This window comes from Chiloscyllium plagiosum, unplaced genomic scaffold, assembly GCF_037043375.1.
Source record: "Chiloscyllium plagiosum isolate Xiang-an unplaced genomic scaffold, Cpla_swu_hap1 HiC_scaffold_1, whole genome shotgun sequence".
NCBI classification, from domain to species: domain Eukaryota; kingdom Metazoa; phylum Chordata; class Chondrichthyes; order Orectolobiformes; family Hemiscylliidae; genus Chiloscyllium; species Chiloscyllium plagiosum.
In genome coordinates, this window is record NW_028270139.1 from 72,674,811 (window position 1) to 72,693,904 (window position 19,094).

Here is a 19,094-nt window from a genome sequence, read left to right on the forward strand (position 1 = left end):
CCCTCCCACCCTCTCCCCCCGACTCCAGCCCTCACACCCCTCCAGTACCCACTCCCTCATAACCCCTCTACCCCTCAAAACCTCACACACACTCCACCGCTCACAACCCCTCTATCTCTCACAACCCCTCCATCCCTCACGCCCCGTCCAGCCCTCACAACCCCTCACGCCCCCTCCAGCTCTCACAACCCCTCACAACACCTCACGCCCCCTCCAACCCTCACGCCCCCTCCAACCCTCACAACCCCTCAAACCCCTCACGCCCCCTCCAACACTCACAACCCCTCAAACCCCTCACGCCCCCTCCAACACTCACAACCCCTCAAACCCCTCACGCCCCCTCCAACACTCAACCCCTCAAACCCTCTCCAACACTCAACCCCTCAAACCCCTCACGCCCCCTCCAACACTCAACCCCTCAAACCCCTCACGCCACCTCCAGCCCTCACAACCCCTCACGCCCCCTGGCCCTCACAACCCCTCACGCCCCTCCAGCCCTCACGCCCCCTCCAGCCCTCACAACCCCTCACATCCCCTCACATCCCCCTCCAGCCCTCACAACCCCTCACGCCCCCTCCAAGCCTCACAACCCCTCACGCCCCCTCCAACCCCTCACGCCCCCTCCAACCCCTCACGCCCCCTCCAACCCTCACAACCCCTCACGCCCCCTCCAACCCCTCACGCCCCCTCCAACCCCTCACGCCCCCTCCAAACCTCACAACCCCTTCAAACCTCACAACCCCTCACGCCCCCTCCAAACCTCACAACCCCTCACGCCCCCTCCAACCCTCACAACCCCTCAAGCCCCCTCCAAGCCTCACAACCCCTCAAGCCCCCTCCAAGCCTCACAACCCCTCACGCCCCCTCCAACCCCTCACGCCCCCTCCAACCCTCACAACCCCTCACGCCCACTCCAACCCCTCACGCCCCCTCCAACCCCTCACGCACCCTCCAACCCCTCACCCCCCCTCCAACCCCTCACCCCCCCTCCAACCCCTCACCCCCCCTCCAAACCTCCCAACCCCTCACGCCCCCTCCAAACCTCACAATCCCTCACGCCCCCTCCAAACCTCACAACCCCTCACGCCCCCTCCAAACCTCACAACCCCTCACGCCCCCTCCAAACCTCCCAACCCCTCACGGCCCCTCCAACCCCTCACGCCCACAACCCCTCACGCCTCCAACCCCTCACGCCTCCAACCCTCAAAACCCCTCACGCCCGCTCCAACCCTCACAACCCCTCACGCCCCCTCCAACCCTCACAACCCCTCACACCCCCTCCAACCCTCACAACCCATCACGCCCCCTCCAACACTCACAACCCCTCACGCCCCCGCCAACCCTCTCAACCCCTCACGCCCCCGCCAACCCTCTCAACCCCTCACGCCCCCTCCAACCCTCTCAACCCCTCACGCCCCCTCCAACGTTCACAACCCCTCACGCCCCCTCCAGCCCTCACAACCTCTCACGCCCCCTCCAACCCCTCACGCACCCTCCAACCCTCACAACCCCTCACGCCCCCTCCAACCCCTCACGCCCCCTCCAACCCTCACAACCCCTCACGCCCCCTCCAGCCCTCACAACCCCTCACGCCCCCTCCAGCCCTCACAACCCCTCACGCCCCCTGCTGCCCTCACAACCCCACACGCCCCCTGCAGCCCTCACGCCCCCTGCAGCCCTCACAACCCCTCACGCCCCCTCCAGCCCTCACAACCCCTCACGCCCCCTGCTGCCCTCACAACCCCTCACGCCCCCTCCAGCCCTCACGCCCCCTCCAGCCCTCACAACCCCACCAGCCCTCACAACCCCTCACGCCCCCTCCAGCCCTCACGCCCCCTCCAGCCCTCACAACCCCTCACGCCCTCACAACCCCTCACGCCCCCTCCAGCCCTCACGCCCCCTCCAGCCCTCACAACCCCTCACGCCCCTTCCAGCCCTCACAACCCCTCACGCCCCCTCCAGCCCTCACAACCCCTCAGGCCCCCTCCAGCCCTCACAACCCCTCAAAACCCCTCACGCCCGCTCCAACCCTCACAACCCCTCATGCCCCCTCCAACCCCTCATGCCCCCTCCAACCCCTCACGCCCACTCCAACCCCTCACGCCCACTCCAACCCCTCACGCCCACTCCAACCCCTCACGCCCCCTCCAAACCTCACAACCCCTCACGTCCCCTCCAAACCTCACAACCCCTCACGTCCCCTCCAAACCTCACAACCCCTCACGCCCCCTCCAAACCTCACAACCCCTCACACCCCCTCCAAACCTCACAACCCCTTACGCCCCCTCCAACCCCTCACGCCCACAACCCCTCACGCCTCCAACCCTCAAAACCCCTCACGCCCGCTCCAACCCTCACAACCCCTCATGCCCCCTCCAACCCCTCACACCCCCTCCAACCCCTCACGCCCCCTCCAACCCTCACAACCACTCACGCCCCCTCCAAACCTCTCAACCCCTCACGCCCACTCCAAACCTCACAACCCCTCACGCCCCCTCCAAACCTCACAACCCCTCACGCCCCCTCCAACCCCTCACGCCCCCTCCCACCCCTCACCACGCCTCCAACCCTCACAACCCCTCACGCCTCCTCCAACCCTCACAACCCCTCACGCCCCCCAACCCTCACAACCCCTCACGCCCCTACCAACCCTCACAACCCCTCACGCCCTCTCCAACCCTCACAACCCCTCACGCCCCCTCCAACCCCTCACGCCCCCTCCCACCCCTCACCACGCCTCCAACCCTCACAACCCCTCACGCCTCCTCCAACCCTCACAACCCCTCACGCCCCCCAACCCTCACAACCCCTCACGCCCCTACCAACCCTCACAACCCCTCACGCCCTCTCCAACCCTCACAACCCCTCATGCCCCCTCCAACCCTCACAACCCCTCACGCCCCCTCCAACCCTCACAACCCCTCACGCCCCCTCCAACCCTCACAACCCCTCACGCCCCCTCCAACCCTCACAACCCCTCACGCCCCCTCCAACCCTCACAACCCCTCACGTCCCCTCCAACCCTCACAACCCCTCACGCCCCATCCAACCCTCACGCCCCCTCCAACCCTCACAACCCCTCACGCCCAATCCAACCCTCACGCCCCCTCCAACCCTCACAACCCCTCACGCCTCCTCCAACCCTCACGCCCCCTCCAACCCTCACAACCCCTCACGCCTCCTCCAACCCTCACAACCCCTCACGTCCCCTCCAACCCTCACAACCCCTCACGCCCCCTCCAACCCTCACAACCCCTCACGCCCCCTCCAACCCTCACAACCCCTCACGCCCCCTCCAACCCTCACAACCCCTCACGCCCCCTCCAACCCTCACAACCCCTCACGCCCCCTCCAACCCTCACAACCCCTCACGCCCCCTCCAACCCCTCACGCCCCCTCCAACCCCTCACGCCCCCTCCAACCCTCATAACCCCTCACGCCCCCTCCAACCCCTCACGCCCCCTCCAACCCTCACGCCCCCTCCAACCCCTCACGCCCCCTCCAACCCTCACGCCCCCTCCAACCCTCACAACCCCTCACGCCCCCTCCAACCCTCACAACCCCTCACGCCCCCTCCAACCCTCACAACCCCTCACGCCCCCTCCAACCCTCACGCCCCATCCAACCCTCATGCCCCCTCCAGCCCTCACAACCCCTCACGCCCCTTCCAGCCCTCATGCCCCCTCCAGCCCTCACAACCCCTCACGCCCCCTCCAACCCTCACAACCCCTCACGCCCCTTCCAGCCCTCATGCCCCCTCCAGCCCTCACAACCCCTCACGCCCCCTCCAGCCCTCACAACCCCTCACGCCCCACCCAACCCTCACAACCCCTCACGCCCCACCCAACCCTCACAACCCCTCACGCCCCACCCAACCCTCACAACCCCTCACGCCCCACCCAACCCTCACAACCCCTCACGCCCCACCCAACCCAACCCATCACACCCCCTCCAGCCCTCACGCCCCCTCCAGCCCTCATGCCCCATCCAACCCCTCACGCCCCACCCAACCCTCACAACCCCTCACGCCCCACCCAACCCTCACAACCCCTCACGCCCCACCCAACCCTCACAACCCCTCACGCCCCACCCAACCCTCACAACCCCTCACGCCCCACCCAACCCTCACAACCCCACCCAACCCAACCCCTCACACCCCACCCAACCCAACCCATCACACCCCCTCCAGCCCTCACGCCCCCTCCAGCCCTCATGCCCCATCCAACCCCTCACGCCCCCTCCAGCCCTCACGCCCCATCCAGCCCTCACGCCCCATCCAACCCCTCACGCCCCCTCCAACCCCTCACGCCCCCTCCAACCCCTCACGCCCCCTCCAACCCCTCACGCCCCCTCACGCCCCATCCAACCCTCACGCCCCCTCCAACCCTCACGCCCCCTCACGCCCCATCCAACCCTCACGCCCCCTCACGCCACCTCCAACCCTCACAACCCCTCACGCCCCCTCCAGCCCTCACAACCCCTCACGCCCCCTCTAGCCCTCACAACCCCTCACGCCCCCTCCAGCCCTCACAACCCCTCACGCCCCACCCAACCCTCACAACCCCTCACGCCCCAACCCCTCACACCCCACCCAACCCAACCCCTCACTCCCCACCCAACCCAACCCAACCCATCACACCCCCTCCAGCCCTCACGACCCTCCAGCCCTCACGCCCCATCCAACCCCTCACGCCCCATCCAACCCCTCACGCCCCCTGACGCCCCATCCAACCCCTCACGCCCCATCCAACCCCTCACGCCCCCTCACGCCCCATCCAACCCTCACGCCCCCTCACGCCCCATCCAACCCTCACAACCCCTCACGCCCCCTCCAGCCCTCACAACCCCTCACGCCCCCTCCAACCCTCACAACCCCTCACGCCCCCTCCAGCCCTCACGCCCCCTCACGCCCCACCCAACCCTCACGCCCCCTCACGCCCGACCCAACCCTCACGCCCCCTCACGCCCGACCCAACCCAACCCCTCACACCCCACCCAACCCAACCCATCACACCCCCTCCAGCCCTCACGCCCCCTCCAGCCCTCACGCCCCATCCAACCCCTCACGCCCCCTCACGCCCCATCCAACCCCTCACGCCCCCTCACGCCCCATCCAACCCTCACAACCCCTCACGCCCCCTCCAACCCTCACAACCACTCACGCCCCCTCCAGCCCTCACAACCCCTCACAACCCCTCACGCCCCCTCCAGCCCCCACAACCCCTCACGCCCCCACAACCCCTCACGCCCCCTCCAGCCCTCACGCCCCCTCCAACCCTCACGCCCCCTCCAACCCTCACGCCCCCTCCAACCCTCACAACCCCTCACGCCCCCTCCAGCCCTCACAACCCCTCACGCCCCCTCCAGCCCTCACGCCCCCTCCAACCCTCACGCCCCCTCCAACCCTCACAACCCCTCACGCCCCCTCCAGCCCTCACGCCCCCTCCAACCCTCACAACCCTCACAACCCCTCACGCCCCCTCCAGCCCTCACGCCCCCTCCAACCCTCACAACCCCTCACGCCCCCTCCAGCCCTCACAACCCCTCACGCCCCCTCCAGCCCTCACAACCCCTCACGCCCCCTCCAGCCCTCACAAACCCTCACGCCCCCTCCAGCCCTCACAAACCCTCACGCCCCCTCCAGCCCTCACAAACCCTCACGCCCCCTCCAACCCTCACGCCCCCTCCAGCCCTCACAACCCCACACGCTCCACTCCAGCCCACACGCTCCACTCCAGCCCACACGCTCCACTCCAGCCCACACACCCCCTACAGCCCACACACCCCCTACAGCCCACACACCCCCTACAGCCCACACACCCCCTACAGCCCACACACCCCCTACAGCCCACACACCCCCTACAGCCCACACCCCTCCTGCAGCCCACACCCCCTCAACTCCTCCAGCCCTCTCACTCCCTCCAACCCTCTCACCCCCTCCAGCCCAGACACCCCCGCCAGCCCACACACTACCTCACCACCCATCCGGCCCTCACACCCCCTCACCACCCATCCGGCCCTCACACACCCTCCATCCCTCAACTCCTCCAGCCCTCACACTACCTCACACCTCCTCCATCCCTCACACCCCCTCCAGCCCTCACACCACCTCATACCTCCTCCAGCCCTTACACTACCTCACACTGCTTCTAGCCCTCACACCCCCTCCGGCTCTCACCTCTCCGGCCCTCACACCCCCTCCTCCGGCCCTCACACCCCCCCCTCCGGCCCTCACACCCCCCCCTCCAACCCTCACACCCCCCCCTCCAACCCTCACACCCCCCCCTCCAACCCTCACACCCCCCCCTCCATCCCTCACACCCCCCCCTCCATCCCTCACACCCCCCCCTCCATCCCTCACACCCCCCCCTCCATCCCTCACACCCCCCCTCCATCCCTCACACCCCCTCTCCAACCCTCACACCCCCCCTCCAACCCTCACACCCCCCCTCCAACCCTCACACCCCCCCTCCAACCCTCACACCTCCTCTCCAACCCTCACACCTCCTCTCCAACCCTCACACCTCCTCTCCAACCCTCACACCTCCTCTCCAACCCTCACATCTCCTCCAACCCTCACACCTCCTCCTCCAACAACCCTCACACCTCCTCCTCCAACAACCCTCACACCTCCTCCTCCAACAACCCTCACACCTCCTCCAACAACCCTCACACCTCCTCCAACAACGCTCACACCTCCTCCAACAACCCTCACACCTCCTCCAACAACCCTCACACCCCGCACTGGTTGCAGTTGGCATTGGGTAATAAACACTAAAACAAAAATAGAAATTGCGGGAGAAACTTGAGCAGATTTGGCAACACCTGTGAGCAGAAAGCATTCCGCAGTTCTTGTTGGTTTTATTTTGGGTAAACACTGGTGACTGTACCAGCGACCGATATATGCTGAGAGTCAACTTCAAGAATGCAATCCCATTTCTGGATTACCTGTATTAAACCTGCAATTGCCTTCATACGCCAGCAGCAAATTGTCAGGAATTTGATCTGCGGCCAGTTGGATCGTGGGGCCGATCTGTTGTAATGGAACAGAAATCGAGTGGGATCCCTCATGGGGAAGGGAACAGCTTCCAGGTAGACTCTGAGCAACCTGTTGGAAAAAACGTTTCTCCACACCTCTGGAGCAGTTGGGATTTTAACCTCGGCCTCCTGACTCACGGGGAGGGATACTACCACTACACCACGAAGCCCCCATGGAGCAGTGTATTGGGACAGTTGGTCCGTCAGTACACAGCGTCTCACCCCGGGAATACGGAGCATTTCGCACTGCTAGACTAAAGAGTCCAGAGAAAGTTTATTTCAAACGTAAACTGATAAAACAGGCGAGTGATTAAAACCGCTTCTTTTTGGACCAAAAGTTCATAAGGATCGGAGTGCTGAGTTAGGCGACACAGCGAAGGGAAGCAGCCGAGAAGTTGATCATTTGTGTTTTTCAAGTCACCGGCACAGTGGAGACAGAATTACTTTTACATTTGAATGGGGCTGAGTTTGCTCGGAAAAAAAAGAGACCACCTGGAGAAATGGGAATTCAGAGAAACAAAATTAAACCATTACATCAGATCTCGCCTTTATCCTGAGGCTGAAACACAGTGCTATTCCACCACTCAATAATCCTTTCAAATATTTTTACCAAACATCGCATCCACTCCTTGGAGACACAAGACGGTACAAATCAAGGGCTATTTTGTGATTATTATTGCACATCAGGAATATGCCTTCCATTTTATCCCATTATCTGCTGTTAATTCAGATAACCAGGCGTTGGAAATGAATAGGTTAGTCACCACATTTTAAATAATATTTTGTTTTCCTCACCATGCTGGGAAAGAGCAGTGGTATGGCTCTAAAGGAGAAATACAAACCTGAAATAGGACCGAACGTTTCCAAACCAAAGGCACCAACACCTGCCATAACAAACTCACTTTGACTAAAGATACCGGGCGCTTTTCTAGATCTGATACATTTAAACATTGAAAGTTAAATTGGTCAGAGTCTAAATGTATGTCCGAATCTAACTCTTCAGACTTAGCAAAGTATTTAACTAAAGAGGTACAATTTGCATTTGATTTTCAGTGGCAGTTTTCAGTAATTGAATAGACGGTGTAAGAAAAGCTCAAGTCCCTGGCACAATTCACCTGATCTCAACAAACAATAAATCATTAAAACATAACTGAAAAAGAAAGTTAAGCTGCTACATTCTCTGGCAACTCTACAAGTCTAGTAATTTCCAGTTCCCGTTGGAATGCAGTGGTACAACTGGCATTTTGAGAAATTTAAAAATTGTTACATGCGTGTTTAATATATAAAAAAATACAAAGCAGCCTGAGCGGGCTGGTGCAGTGTCCCTGGGTTAGTCCCTTACCGTGTTGGTACTGACTTGCTGGTACTGCTCCTGGGGTTTGAGAGCAGCGCGTTGTTGCGCTGCCAACATTGTAAGGCAGTCTGGATCCCGCTATCAGCGTTTCCCTCTCCACATTAGACTGCTTGAGAAGTCTCACTTGTACTCGATTTCAATAGGCTCACGCTGAGCTCACAAAACTCGGCATTTCGGGACGAGGATTTAAAAAAAAGCGAAAGCCCTCCCGCAGCCCCGTACTGACAGCCCCTTAAAGCAACATGACACTGGAAAAGGCTGATCAACACTCAACGCAATTCAGAGACACCTCACATTGAAACTGAACTGAAACAACATTCACAAATACATTTCGCTGAAATGTTTCAGTGAACAAACACAAAAGGCAAAGTAACACGAGAAATATATCTGCAGTCCAGCGCCGCGGATGCTCAAGGGTGAATTGCAAATACATTTGAGATCGAGTTCATGGTTTCAGAACACAAACTTGGGTGACTTCAAAACCTTCGTAGACAATGTTGAATAAAAACAAAAAAAGTGGTCACTGAGACTATTCCTGAAGAAATGGAGTCATTCATATTTTCTGTTTATGTTTGTATTCATTGGGCGCACTCCCCTGTTGGAATATATTGGGCTGAAGGGTTCACTCCGAACTTAAAGTACGGCAGCGAGTGTGTTGGATAGCCATCATGGCCACTGAGAGTGTGTTGGATAGCCATCATGGCCACTGAGAGTGTGTTGGATAGCCATCATGGCCACTGAGAGCGTGTTGGATAGCCATCATGGCCACTGAGAGTTCCCACACATGGGCTTCTCAGCTCGTTATCTGGGCAGAAGTGGGTACTGCAGATGATGGAAATCAGAGTCAAGATTAGAGTGCTGCTGGAAAAGCACAGCAGGTCAGGTAGCATTCGAGGAACAGGAATATTGATGTTTCGGGTATAAGCCCTTCATCAGGAATGGGTTATCTGGGCAGCTGAGTCAGTCAGCAGGTAGTGAGACAAGGAGCCTACCGTTCTTGTTGAAGGTTCTTGGTTAATATTTAAAGACCAGCTGGACACCACTTTACTCACTGCAAGCCAGGAGCTTCCCCTGAGGTAGCGAAGGTACCAATCCTACCCCCAGATACCACCCAGAACCCAGGGAATGTCTGTCAAGAAGTCTAGATGGCTCCCAGATTTACTGAACTGCCGTTCCATCATTTAATAATGACTAATCTGACTGTGGTCTGGACTCCACTTTCTTGCATAATTCTAATATCGCTGGACTCTCTTGTCAAGCAAAAATCTGTGAGTCTTGAATATATTCAATGGCCCAACTGAAGACAAAATGCTGCCACTTGAGGAATCTCATCCTACCATCCTGAAAATGGCTCATTTATGTCTACTTTGTGCTTTCTGTCTGTTAACCACTTGTAAATCCATGAATGTATGGAGTAAATGACCCTGCAAATTAATGAAGAAGAACACTAGATTATTAGAAGTAAAATTAGAAGTGAAAATCAAGAATCAATATATCAGAGGAATGAGATAAATGGACAAAACATTTCTATCATTTATAACATTTGCACACACTTCTGAGGAGTGTTTGCAATGAAAACAAATACCTTAGAATTGTTTTCAAAATGATAAAAGAATGCTCTTATGTATTTCAGTAATATTGTTAAATGCTAAAAACATTTCAAGCATCTACAGCTACTTTTCTCTTGAAATCACTACAGGTATATAGTTTTCTTTACAAAAATACACAAACACGTTTGAGATTGAAACAAAAGGATCAACAGGATTGTTCTATTTCTTTGTGCAAAAATAATGAAAATAATTTCATACAGGCAAAAGCTTTGATTGTTAGAAATTTTTAATGTACAGAAGATACACAACTGGGATTCATTTCTGAATAATAATTGCAATGATTTCATCAGTGCTACAGATGTATGAGAGTTATGTTGGTGATGAAATGTGTGCTTTTGATAAAATTCTGACACTAACCAGTATTACATTTATTCAATAGACAATTAATATTGTAAAACTTTTACATGATTTTATCTTAGTTTTTGAACACACATTGTTGCAGTATGAGATCTTTGGCTGAAGTTAAGGGGTGTAGAGCACCTGCAAAAAAAGCAATTGAAGCTATTGCCAGTTCTTCAATGGCCAATGCATCATAAAAAAATTCTAAGGATTGCTCACAGGAAGCATAAACACCCAAACAAATAAAATTATCAGCATAAAATTAAACAAACATAAGCCATTGCTTATGCATTCAAAACTATTGCATTTTAAATCACTCTCTAGTAAAATCTCCACAAACTTATTTAGTTCTGGAAATCATTCTTGTTGAAACATGTTTTATGAATGGGGTTTCTGGGTCAATTACATCACCAATCAAGGTGATGCAGATGTATTCATTCTATATCTCTTCCACAAATTATGAAACTATCTTGACACAGAACAGCCAGAGTATTCAAAATGGCTCCAGATGTTGCTTCAAAAATAGGGTCACAATTAGAAAAGAAGACTTCATATATTCATCACTGGTACCAAATAAATCCAAGATTAATCCAAGTATAATTGTCAGCATTGCTCATGCATGTAAATAACTATTAGACTAGTTGACACAACTATTTCGTATCTTAAACTTCTTCTAAAAGCAATCAATTACCCCAGTGGAAAAACATGGATGTACATTACCCTCCAGAATCTCCCTTCATCAAGGAAGAAAAACCTGTCAGCACTTGCCTTGAACAAATCCTGGCAAAGTTAGTAAAGATATTGATATATGTACACTTAATAAACTCAAATGCAATGCAAAACTGCATATCAAAACATATTGGCAGTATAATAGACATCAGATACAGAACACACAAATACACAAAAGGTAAAGTTGTGATATTGCTAGTGGTAAGCAAATGCAATAGCAAAGGCTTTGTATTGGTTTTGTATAACTCCAGCTGCACGGAAAGCCAAACATAAGGTCAGCTGCACTATAAAAGTGAACTGAATAATGTTTTTGTTAATAGTTGAATTCAGATTTAGGATATAATATTTTTTGCTTGGCTAGTTGCTGAGAATGTGAGTTGACTGTCATGGTTGAGAAAATTAGGCACCTGCAATCTCAATGAAAAGAGGTATCACCTTAACCAATCAAGTTGAAGAATTGTGAAATTAACTACTCAAGGACTGAAAATGAAACACAACTTACATAGGAATGAACACAATATCAAATTGGATAGTTAGAGAAATTAAAAGAAACTTTGCATCAAGACAGAGAAAAATAAAATGGAAAAGTAAAGAAATCTTTAAAATCTGAAGACAATTATCCCCTGAAATAATGAGATTTCAAACTTTCATAATAAAAAGTGAAGTGGTGCAGATGCTGAAAACCTGAAAAAACCAAAAACAAAAATTGCTGGAGAAATAATAGGCAATATCTATGAATAGAAAACAGAATTAACAAATCTCGTGTCCTTTCTTCAGAACAGAAGTGTCTTAGAAGAACTGAAGGAGGGTCACTGGATTTGAAGTGTTAACTCTGGTTTCTCTTCACAGATGTTGCCAGAGGGAGTTTCTCCAGCAATTTGTTTTTGTTTGCTTCAACATTTTAATTGCTCAGACAGCTCATCATAAGTCTTGAAAATTGCACAAAATTACTTTCACCTATTTACATTAGGAGAAAAATATGCTGCTTGCTCATTTACTACATAAAATGTCTGGGTGTTTGTGATTATTTCAATATTGATTTACAGAGCTCCTTTGTCACCACGCTTGGTATGGATTGCTGCCAGCAGTATCACCTGAATGCAAGACCAGTATTTACAGTCATTTCAGACATTTATTCAGCTAAGTGACAGTAATTTTATAACCATTTTGTCTGTAATCGATCCGATGTGTGCACTCACTCCACAATGACACTGGCATGAGCATCCTCACCGATGTTCAATTAGGATTTTGCGAGGACCACTAATCTCATTACAGCCTTAGTTCAGACATGAAAAAACAGCAGAATTCCAGAGGTGAGCAGAGTGTGACAGCCCTTGACATCAAGCAGCCCTAATAAAACTGGACTTAATCGGGGCAAACTCTCCAGTGGTTGGAATCATACCTGACATGTAAGAAGATGGTTATGGTTGTTGCAGATCAGTCATCTCAGACCATGACATCTCTACAGGAGTTTCTCAGGGTAGTGTCCTAGGCCGAACCATCTTCAGCTGCTTCATCAATGACCTTCCATCCATCGTAAAGATCAGAAGTGGAGATGTTCATTGATGAATGCACAATATTCAGTATCATTAGCAGATACTGAAACAGTCCATTTCAAATGCAACAAGATCTGGATAATACCCAGGCTTGAACTGACAAGTGGCAAGTAATATTCATGCCACACAAATGCCAGGCAATGACCATTACCAATAAGAGACAATCTAACCACTTCCTTTTGACATTCAATAGTGTCGCCATCAATGAATCCCCCACAAGGATGTTGATTGAAGTTAGCACTGACCAGAGACTCAACTGGACTCACCACATAAACAGAGTGCCTACAAGAACAGGTCAGAAGCTAGGAATACTGCTGCAAGTACCTCACCTCCTGACTCCTCAAAGCTACCTACAGGGCATAAGTCAGCAGTGTGATGGAATACTCCACACTTACCTGGAAGGGTGCAGTTCTAATAATACTCAAGAAACTTGACACCATCCAGGACAAAGCAGCCCGATTGATTGACAACACATCCACAAACATCCACTCACCCCACAACCAATGCTCAGTGGCAGCAGTGTGTACAACTTACAAGCTGCACTGTGCATATTCACCAAAATCCTTAGATTGCACCTTCCAAACCCACAATCACTTCCATCTGGAAGGACAAGAGCAGTGGATACATGGGAACACCACCACCTACAATTTCTCCTTCAAGACCCCTATATCCTGACTTGAAAGCATACCACCATTCTGCCACAAAATCCTGGAACTCCCTTCCTAAGGCCATTGCGTGTCAACCTACAGCAAATGGACTGCAGGGGTTCAAGAAAGCAGCCCATTCTCTAGGGCAGCCAGAGACAGGTAACAAATGCTGCCAGCTCAGTGATGTCCATATCTCATGAGTGAATAAAAAAAATCCAATTCCTTCACAATTAACATGCTGCATAAATTGCTGTCTGGTCTGTGGGCATTTGAACATTTACTGTTCAGAAGCAGATTCTACATAACTGCATGTCAGGAGGTTCCATTTAAATAGCTCCAGTATTTTCACTTTGGAATCATTAGCCTAATCTGTGATGATAAACAGACCTCATTGTCTCAGTCACATGTGCCCATGTAAATTGAAGCTGCTGGTAAATTACAACATTTATGATTACACCTTCTGTCTCAGATACACAGCAGCATTTGGAGGGATTTTAATTTAGATGTGGTGGGAGTAGGAATGGCTGGGGAATCGAGGTGCTGTACTAGAGGCAGCATATAGTGGACATAAATTGCTGAGTTTTAACTCCACAGCTTGAGATATTTGCCTAAAAGTCTGCCCCATTGACAGGTTTTGCTTCCAGTCAAACAGGATGCTCTAAAGGGAAAAACAGGTACCAATCCTCAGAGATAGTTTGGAGAACTGGATGGGTCAATCCCAAAGGAGTTCCAATCGTCGTCTGATCCCAAGGTGGGGGGGTTTGTATGTGAGGCCTTCTGAATGAGAAGAGTGTTCAAAATTGAAGGGAACTACCTCTATTGCTTCTGGTCCACAAGCAATGCTGTGAAGACATTTGCACTAGCTTCTCTCAAGTTGTTAGTATATAGCCGTAGCTGACAGGTTTCCAAGACTTGGAAAAAGACTGGCCACACTTAAGTCTGGAAAGCAGGGAACATCTGAGGCTTTCAGCCTTAATAACATACTTAAAATGCTAACTGCCTTCTGGGTGCAGGTTGGTTTCTCACACCATGGCCTACTTCAGTAACACCTGAAAATCACTGGGTTTAAACTGCGGAATGGGACTATCTGGCGCCGCCCTTTTGGCGCCGATCATTTGGCCCCAAATTGTTAAATGAGAAAACGATTACAAAATGAGATTTGAATCGACAGCAGGTCATTACAGCTTTGACTATCAACTCTTGCTAGTTGAGAAAATTACATCGGGTCGTTAGTCATCCTCTCTTCTTTAACCAAACAAAACTTTTTTTTTGTTCTAAATTGGCGGCAAAACAGCTCAGCGCCAAAGTAATGAGCGCCAAAACACAGTTTAGAGCCAGAATGACAGGGCCAAACGATCGGCGCCAAATCGTACCCGACCCTTAAACTGACTAATGAACATCCCAGTTAGGATCTGGAGTACGCCATTCAGTCCCTCTATTCTGCCCTGCCGATCAATATGATGGTGGCTGATTTAATTGTCCAGAAACAATCTATTTCTGCCTTAGCATTTTAATTTCAGATTTCTGTAACTGCAGTACTTTGCTTCTACGTTAATGGAATTTTCTCTCCTATTTTGCTTACACTCAGAGCTCAGATTGACAAATGCTGACAAGCTGTTAGGATTGATATTTCATTAGGTGTCAATGAGAAAAGATGAAGAGACAATTGCTTTACATCAGTTTTGATCTTAAAAACTGTCCCTTTGAACATTTACAACCTCCAGACAAATTCTGATCTCTTGTCAATGAGTCGATTGCAAATGTCTGATTCCACAGAAAATTATGAAAAGATTCGGTTGAGTTGAACATGAGCAATGCAATTGTTTTCTACAAGTAACATTTGTTTACCTATGAGCTAAATATTATAAATCTCCAGAATTGCAAGGCTTTAAATAGATGTACATGTGCTTTAATTAAAGTTATAAAAGCTGGTACCAGATTGATGTTGTAGCAAATGCTGGACAAATTCATTACCCTGCAATCTGAAATCACTTTTCTTGCAGGTATCCTCTGTTCAGACTACGTAATATTGTAACTGTCACAGAAATTGTACAGTAACATTTTCTACACTGTTCAAGGTTACTGTAGTTTCAAGATTGCTTTAGAATTATGTTTCAACAATATATTCTCTTCTAATAATTAACTGAACAGCAACTGGCAATTTAGCTTTAGGAAATATTCTAAAATTACAACAATTTCTGGAAATTTATGGGAAGGTATCATGATTGAATTAAATTTCATTAGGAACCTGGACAACTTCTGATTCACAGTACTTTATTTAATTTGGAGATTCACAGAATTGAAACCACAGAGAAAAGTAGGCAACTACCCTTTCCTAAAAGGTCACTCATAAATCAATTATTCCTTCTCTCCCCTCCAAATCTTTGGAGTAATCAATTATTCGAGTTCCTGAGATAGTGCATCTGTTTGAGGGGCAGTGAGATTGCTCTCGGCTCATCCTCTGTTCTTCAGGAATAACAACTAATTTGTAAAGGTCCTTCAAGGTAATAAAATGCCACAAGATGCTTCACAGAAGAGGAATGAAACAAAATTAATACCAAGCCAAAGGTCCATTGTCCTGTTCCTTTCTGTCTCTGTAAACCCCTCAAGCCCTACAACTATCTGACATCTCTGTGCTTCTCCAATTCTTATCTCCTCCACACCCCAAATTTGAATTGCACCTTTACTGATAGCCATGCCTTCTGCTACAAACAGCCTAAACCTACATTGCTTTTGAAATCTTTACACATTTTTGGTGGTCCTTCCTCTGTTAAGATACTTCTTAAAATCTTGCCACCTGTTATAATATCTCATGTGACTCCGTTTCAAATTTTGCTTGAAAATACTCTGTTGAATGTTTTTGGACATGTTACTGTTAAATGAGGTATTTTATTGTCTTGGTGTAGCTTGTATAAAGTTAGTTATTTTAAGTTAGTTATGTACACAGTAAGACTATCTTTCTCACTAGTATAATCTTACTCCTGGGATGGTAGGACTAATGCATGAAGACAGACTGGATCAGTTAGGACTATGTTCATTTGAATTTAGAAGAATGAAGGGGAATCTCATAGAAACCTATAAAATTCTAATAGAACTAAACAGGGCAAATGCAGGAAAGATGGCCCTAATGACCATCAGTCCAGACCTGGAGTCATGATACTGGGTAGGTCATTGAGGACTGAAACAGGAGAAATTTACTCACCCACAGGGTGGTAAACCTGTGGAATTCTCTGTCACAGAAAATAGTTGAGGTCAAAACACAATGTTTTCGAGAAATTAGATATAGTTTTTAGGTCTTAAGGGACCAAAGGCTATTGGTTGAAAGCAGGAAGAGGGCACTGAATTGGATGTTCAGTCATGGTCATAAGGAATGACATATAGCAGGCTCAGAGCAGAATGGCCTGCTCCTGCTTTTTGTGTTTCTACGTGAAACATAGCATAGCCCAAAAAGCAACATGCCGTTAACATGTAGTGAGTTAATGAGAGTTACATACAATTTATTACCATTGCACCATACTTTCTTCCATTTAATCAGATGTACGGATCAACCTGATAATGGACTCAAAATGTGACACTTCTCCTTCTACTCTGAATTCATAATGAGTTCCAAATCTGGCTTTACCTAAAGTACTTTAATATCAGCCGCAAGCATTAGTCTACCATTGGTACCATAAATTCATCCCATGAGTTTTAAAACCTGCAGAAGAATTCATATAGAGAAAGCTTTACCTTGCATGCTCTTGTGCCTTACTCACGTTTTAGGAGTCCAGGTAATTACTAATGGAATTCAACCATCCTTGCAGTGCAAAACAATAAAAAAGGTTTCTGGCTGCAAGTTCAGTTAGATTCACATTATTGTTTAGGCTTGAGGGCTATCTGGGGCTGATGAAAGAATTTCAGCCTTCTTACGGCAGGTCCAGCATTCCAGAAGCCAGTAGTAAAGCAGCTTGCCTGGTCAATTACCACTGGTACCATAGGTCACTGGAGATCTGCCTGTTGAAGTATTGGATTACTAAATCAAAGAAAGTAGGCTTAGTTCTGAACCTCTGAACAGATGTTACCTTGGGACCAACTCTATCCTGAGCTCCCTTTGTAAACCACTCTCGTTAGTTGATCATTGGATAAGTATTTCTTTGAAGTAAAAAAAATGTCAGAACAAGAGAAAAAAAAGAGCACTTTCGCTAATAATTAAATTATGTTATAAGCAATATTAAAATAAAAATACCCTTGGAATGGTTTTACCAGTTCTCAAAAATAAAGATCAGTAGTCAGATCAAGTGCTAGGGAATTCAAGGCTAATATTAATTAAATCATGAAGGCATACACTCCAGATAAGTTCCTTACCAGGACTAGAAATAAGCTATCTAGTGCCCTGGTTTAGACAAATAAATTCTGTGAAATAAAGATAGCTTGGATTACATCGAACTGAGAATAAAACCCTGAGTGTCCAGGTGAATCTTGCTGTTGCTCTAACAGAGCAGCGTAAAGTCACTGACATCAAAATAGAACTCTTTGTCACTCAGATTGTATAGATAGCTCTGTGATTTAAGAATGCAGAACATGCTTTCTTTAAACACTGAAGTCCCTAGTTGTTATTTTCCTTCTAGTTTAAAAAAGACTATAGTCATAATCTTGATAGTTGAGGGTGTCAGAGTTCTTTGTCTATCAAATGTAGAAGGTGCTTCTGTAAAGTTGTAAAAGTACACCAACAGAGAAAAATTACAAACTTCAAAAGGAGCTGGGATTGAATTTAGAGGTGCTTTTACTCAGGTGCAGAGAATGCAGGAGGACTACAAGTAGAATTCACTACAAGTAGAATTCACTATTCCGATGTCTCCGCAGGGTAATACTACCATCAAGAAAGAAGCAAGAGAACCAGTTCAAATCTGCACCAGCTCACAGGAACATTGTTGTATAATTTCTGAACTGTGCTGATCAACTAACTTTGAGATTTTCATGTTCAGACAGACTGGCTATGTAGTGCTATTAGTTTATCAGCTAGCTATGAAGATTACTTACAGTAATCTCAACAATTAATATCAATTTTATACACAAATCTCAATGGTATCAATATATTTGCCTTTGTCATACAGCTATAGAGTCATAGAGCATGGAAACAGATCCTTTGGTTCAACTCGTTCATACCAAATAAGTTTCTAAACTAGACTAATCCCATACTTGTCCGAATTTGGCCCATATCCCTCTAACGTTTCTGATTGATGTGCTGTCCAAATATAAATGTTGTAACTGTACCTGCATCAGTGAACCCCATCTACTAAACAACTTTCATATTCATTGTTTAAATGGGCTTACTATTTTTCTAGCATTAATAAACTATTTATAACTTTATTGTCTATCCATTGGATTGTCAGCATCCAAGGGTTAACCTTAAGAGGGTTCAACAGTCCAAATTTAGAAATCATTAGCTCCAAGGCATAGAATGGCAGCTAACCTGCAGCTGGTAATTTGACAATAGTTTAATGAAAAGGGCTTAAAAGATTTGTTTGGTGCCCTTGATAAATATTGTCATCACACTGATCTTAGAGTTCTTACAAGTAATGGAAAGTCATATCACAAAGCATTTTATTTATAAAGCATTTTATTTATATCTGCCCAATTCTAATTGAAATGGAAGGTATCAGATTTTGCTCACTTTGTTATTATTGCAAAATTTAGATCAAGATTCCAAATTAAAAACTTATATTTAAGGAATAAATTTACGCTTATCAAAGTCTTTTTATTATCATAAAAAATTGGAGGATAGGACCAATCGGCCTCTTAAGCTTGTCCAACATTTAATGAAATCATGGCTCCAATTATT

The 19,094-nt window shown here is 49.0% G+C and overlaps 1 protein-coding gene across 2 annotated transcripts in view; it reads right to left on the bottom strand.

Annotated features, from left to right (window-relative positions):
• corin (corin, serine peptidase) overlaps positions 1-8,482 on the bottom strand; it is a 260,269-nt gene extending 251,787 nt beyond the window's left edge. For both annotated transcript variants that reach the window (XM_087987873.1, XM_087987868.1), the window contains exon 1: positions 8,381-8,482. In XM_087987873.1, the coding sequence (XP_087843999.1) occupies positions 8,381-8,449 (69 nt within the window). In that variant the 5' untranslated portion in view covers positions 8,450-8,482. The remainder of the gene's footprint in view (positions 1-8,380) is intronic.
• Positions 8,483-19,094: the final 10,612 nt, after the last annotated feature.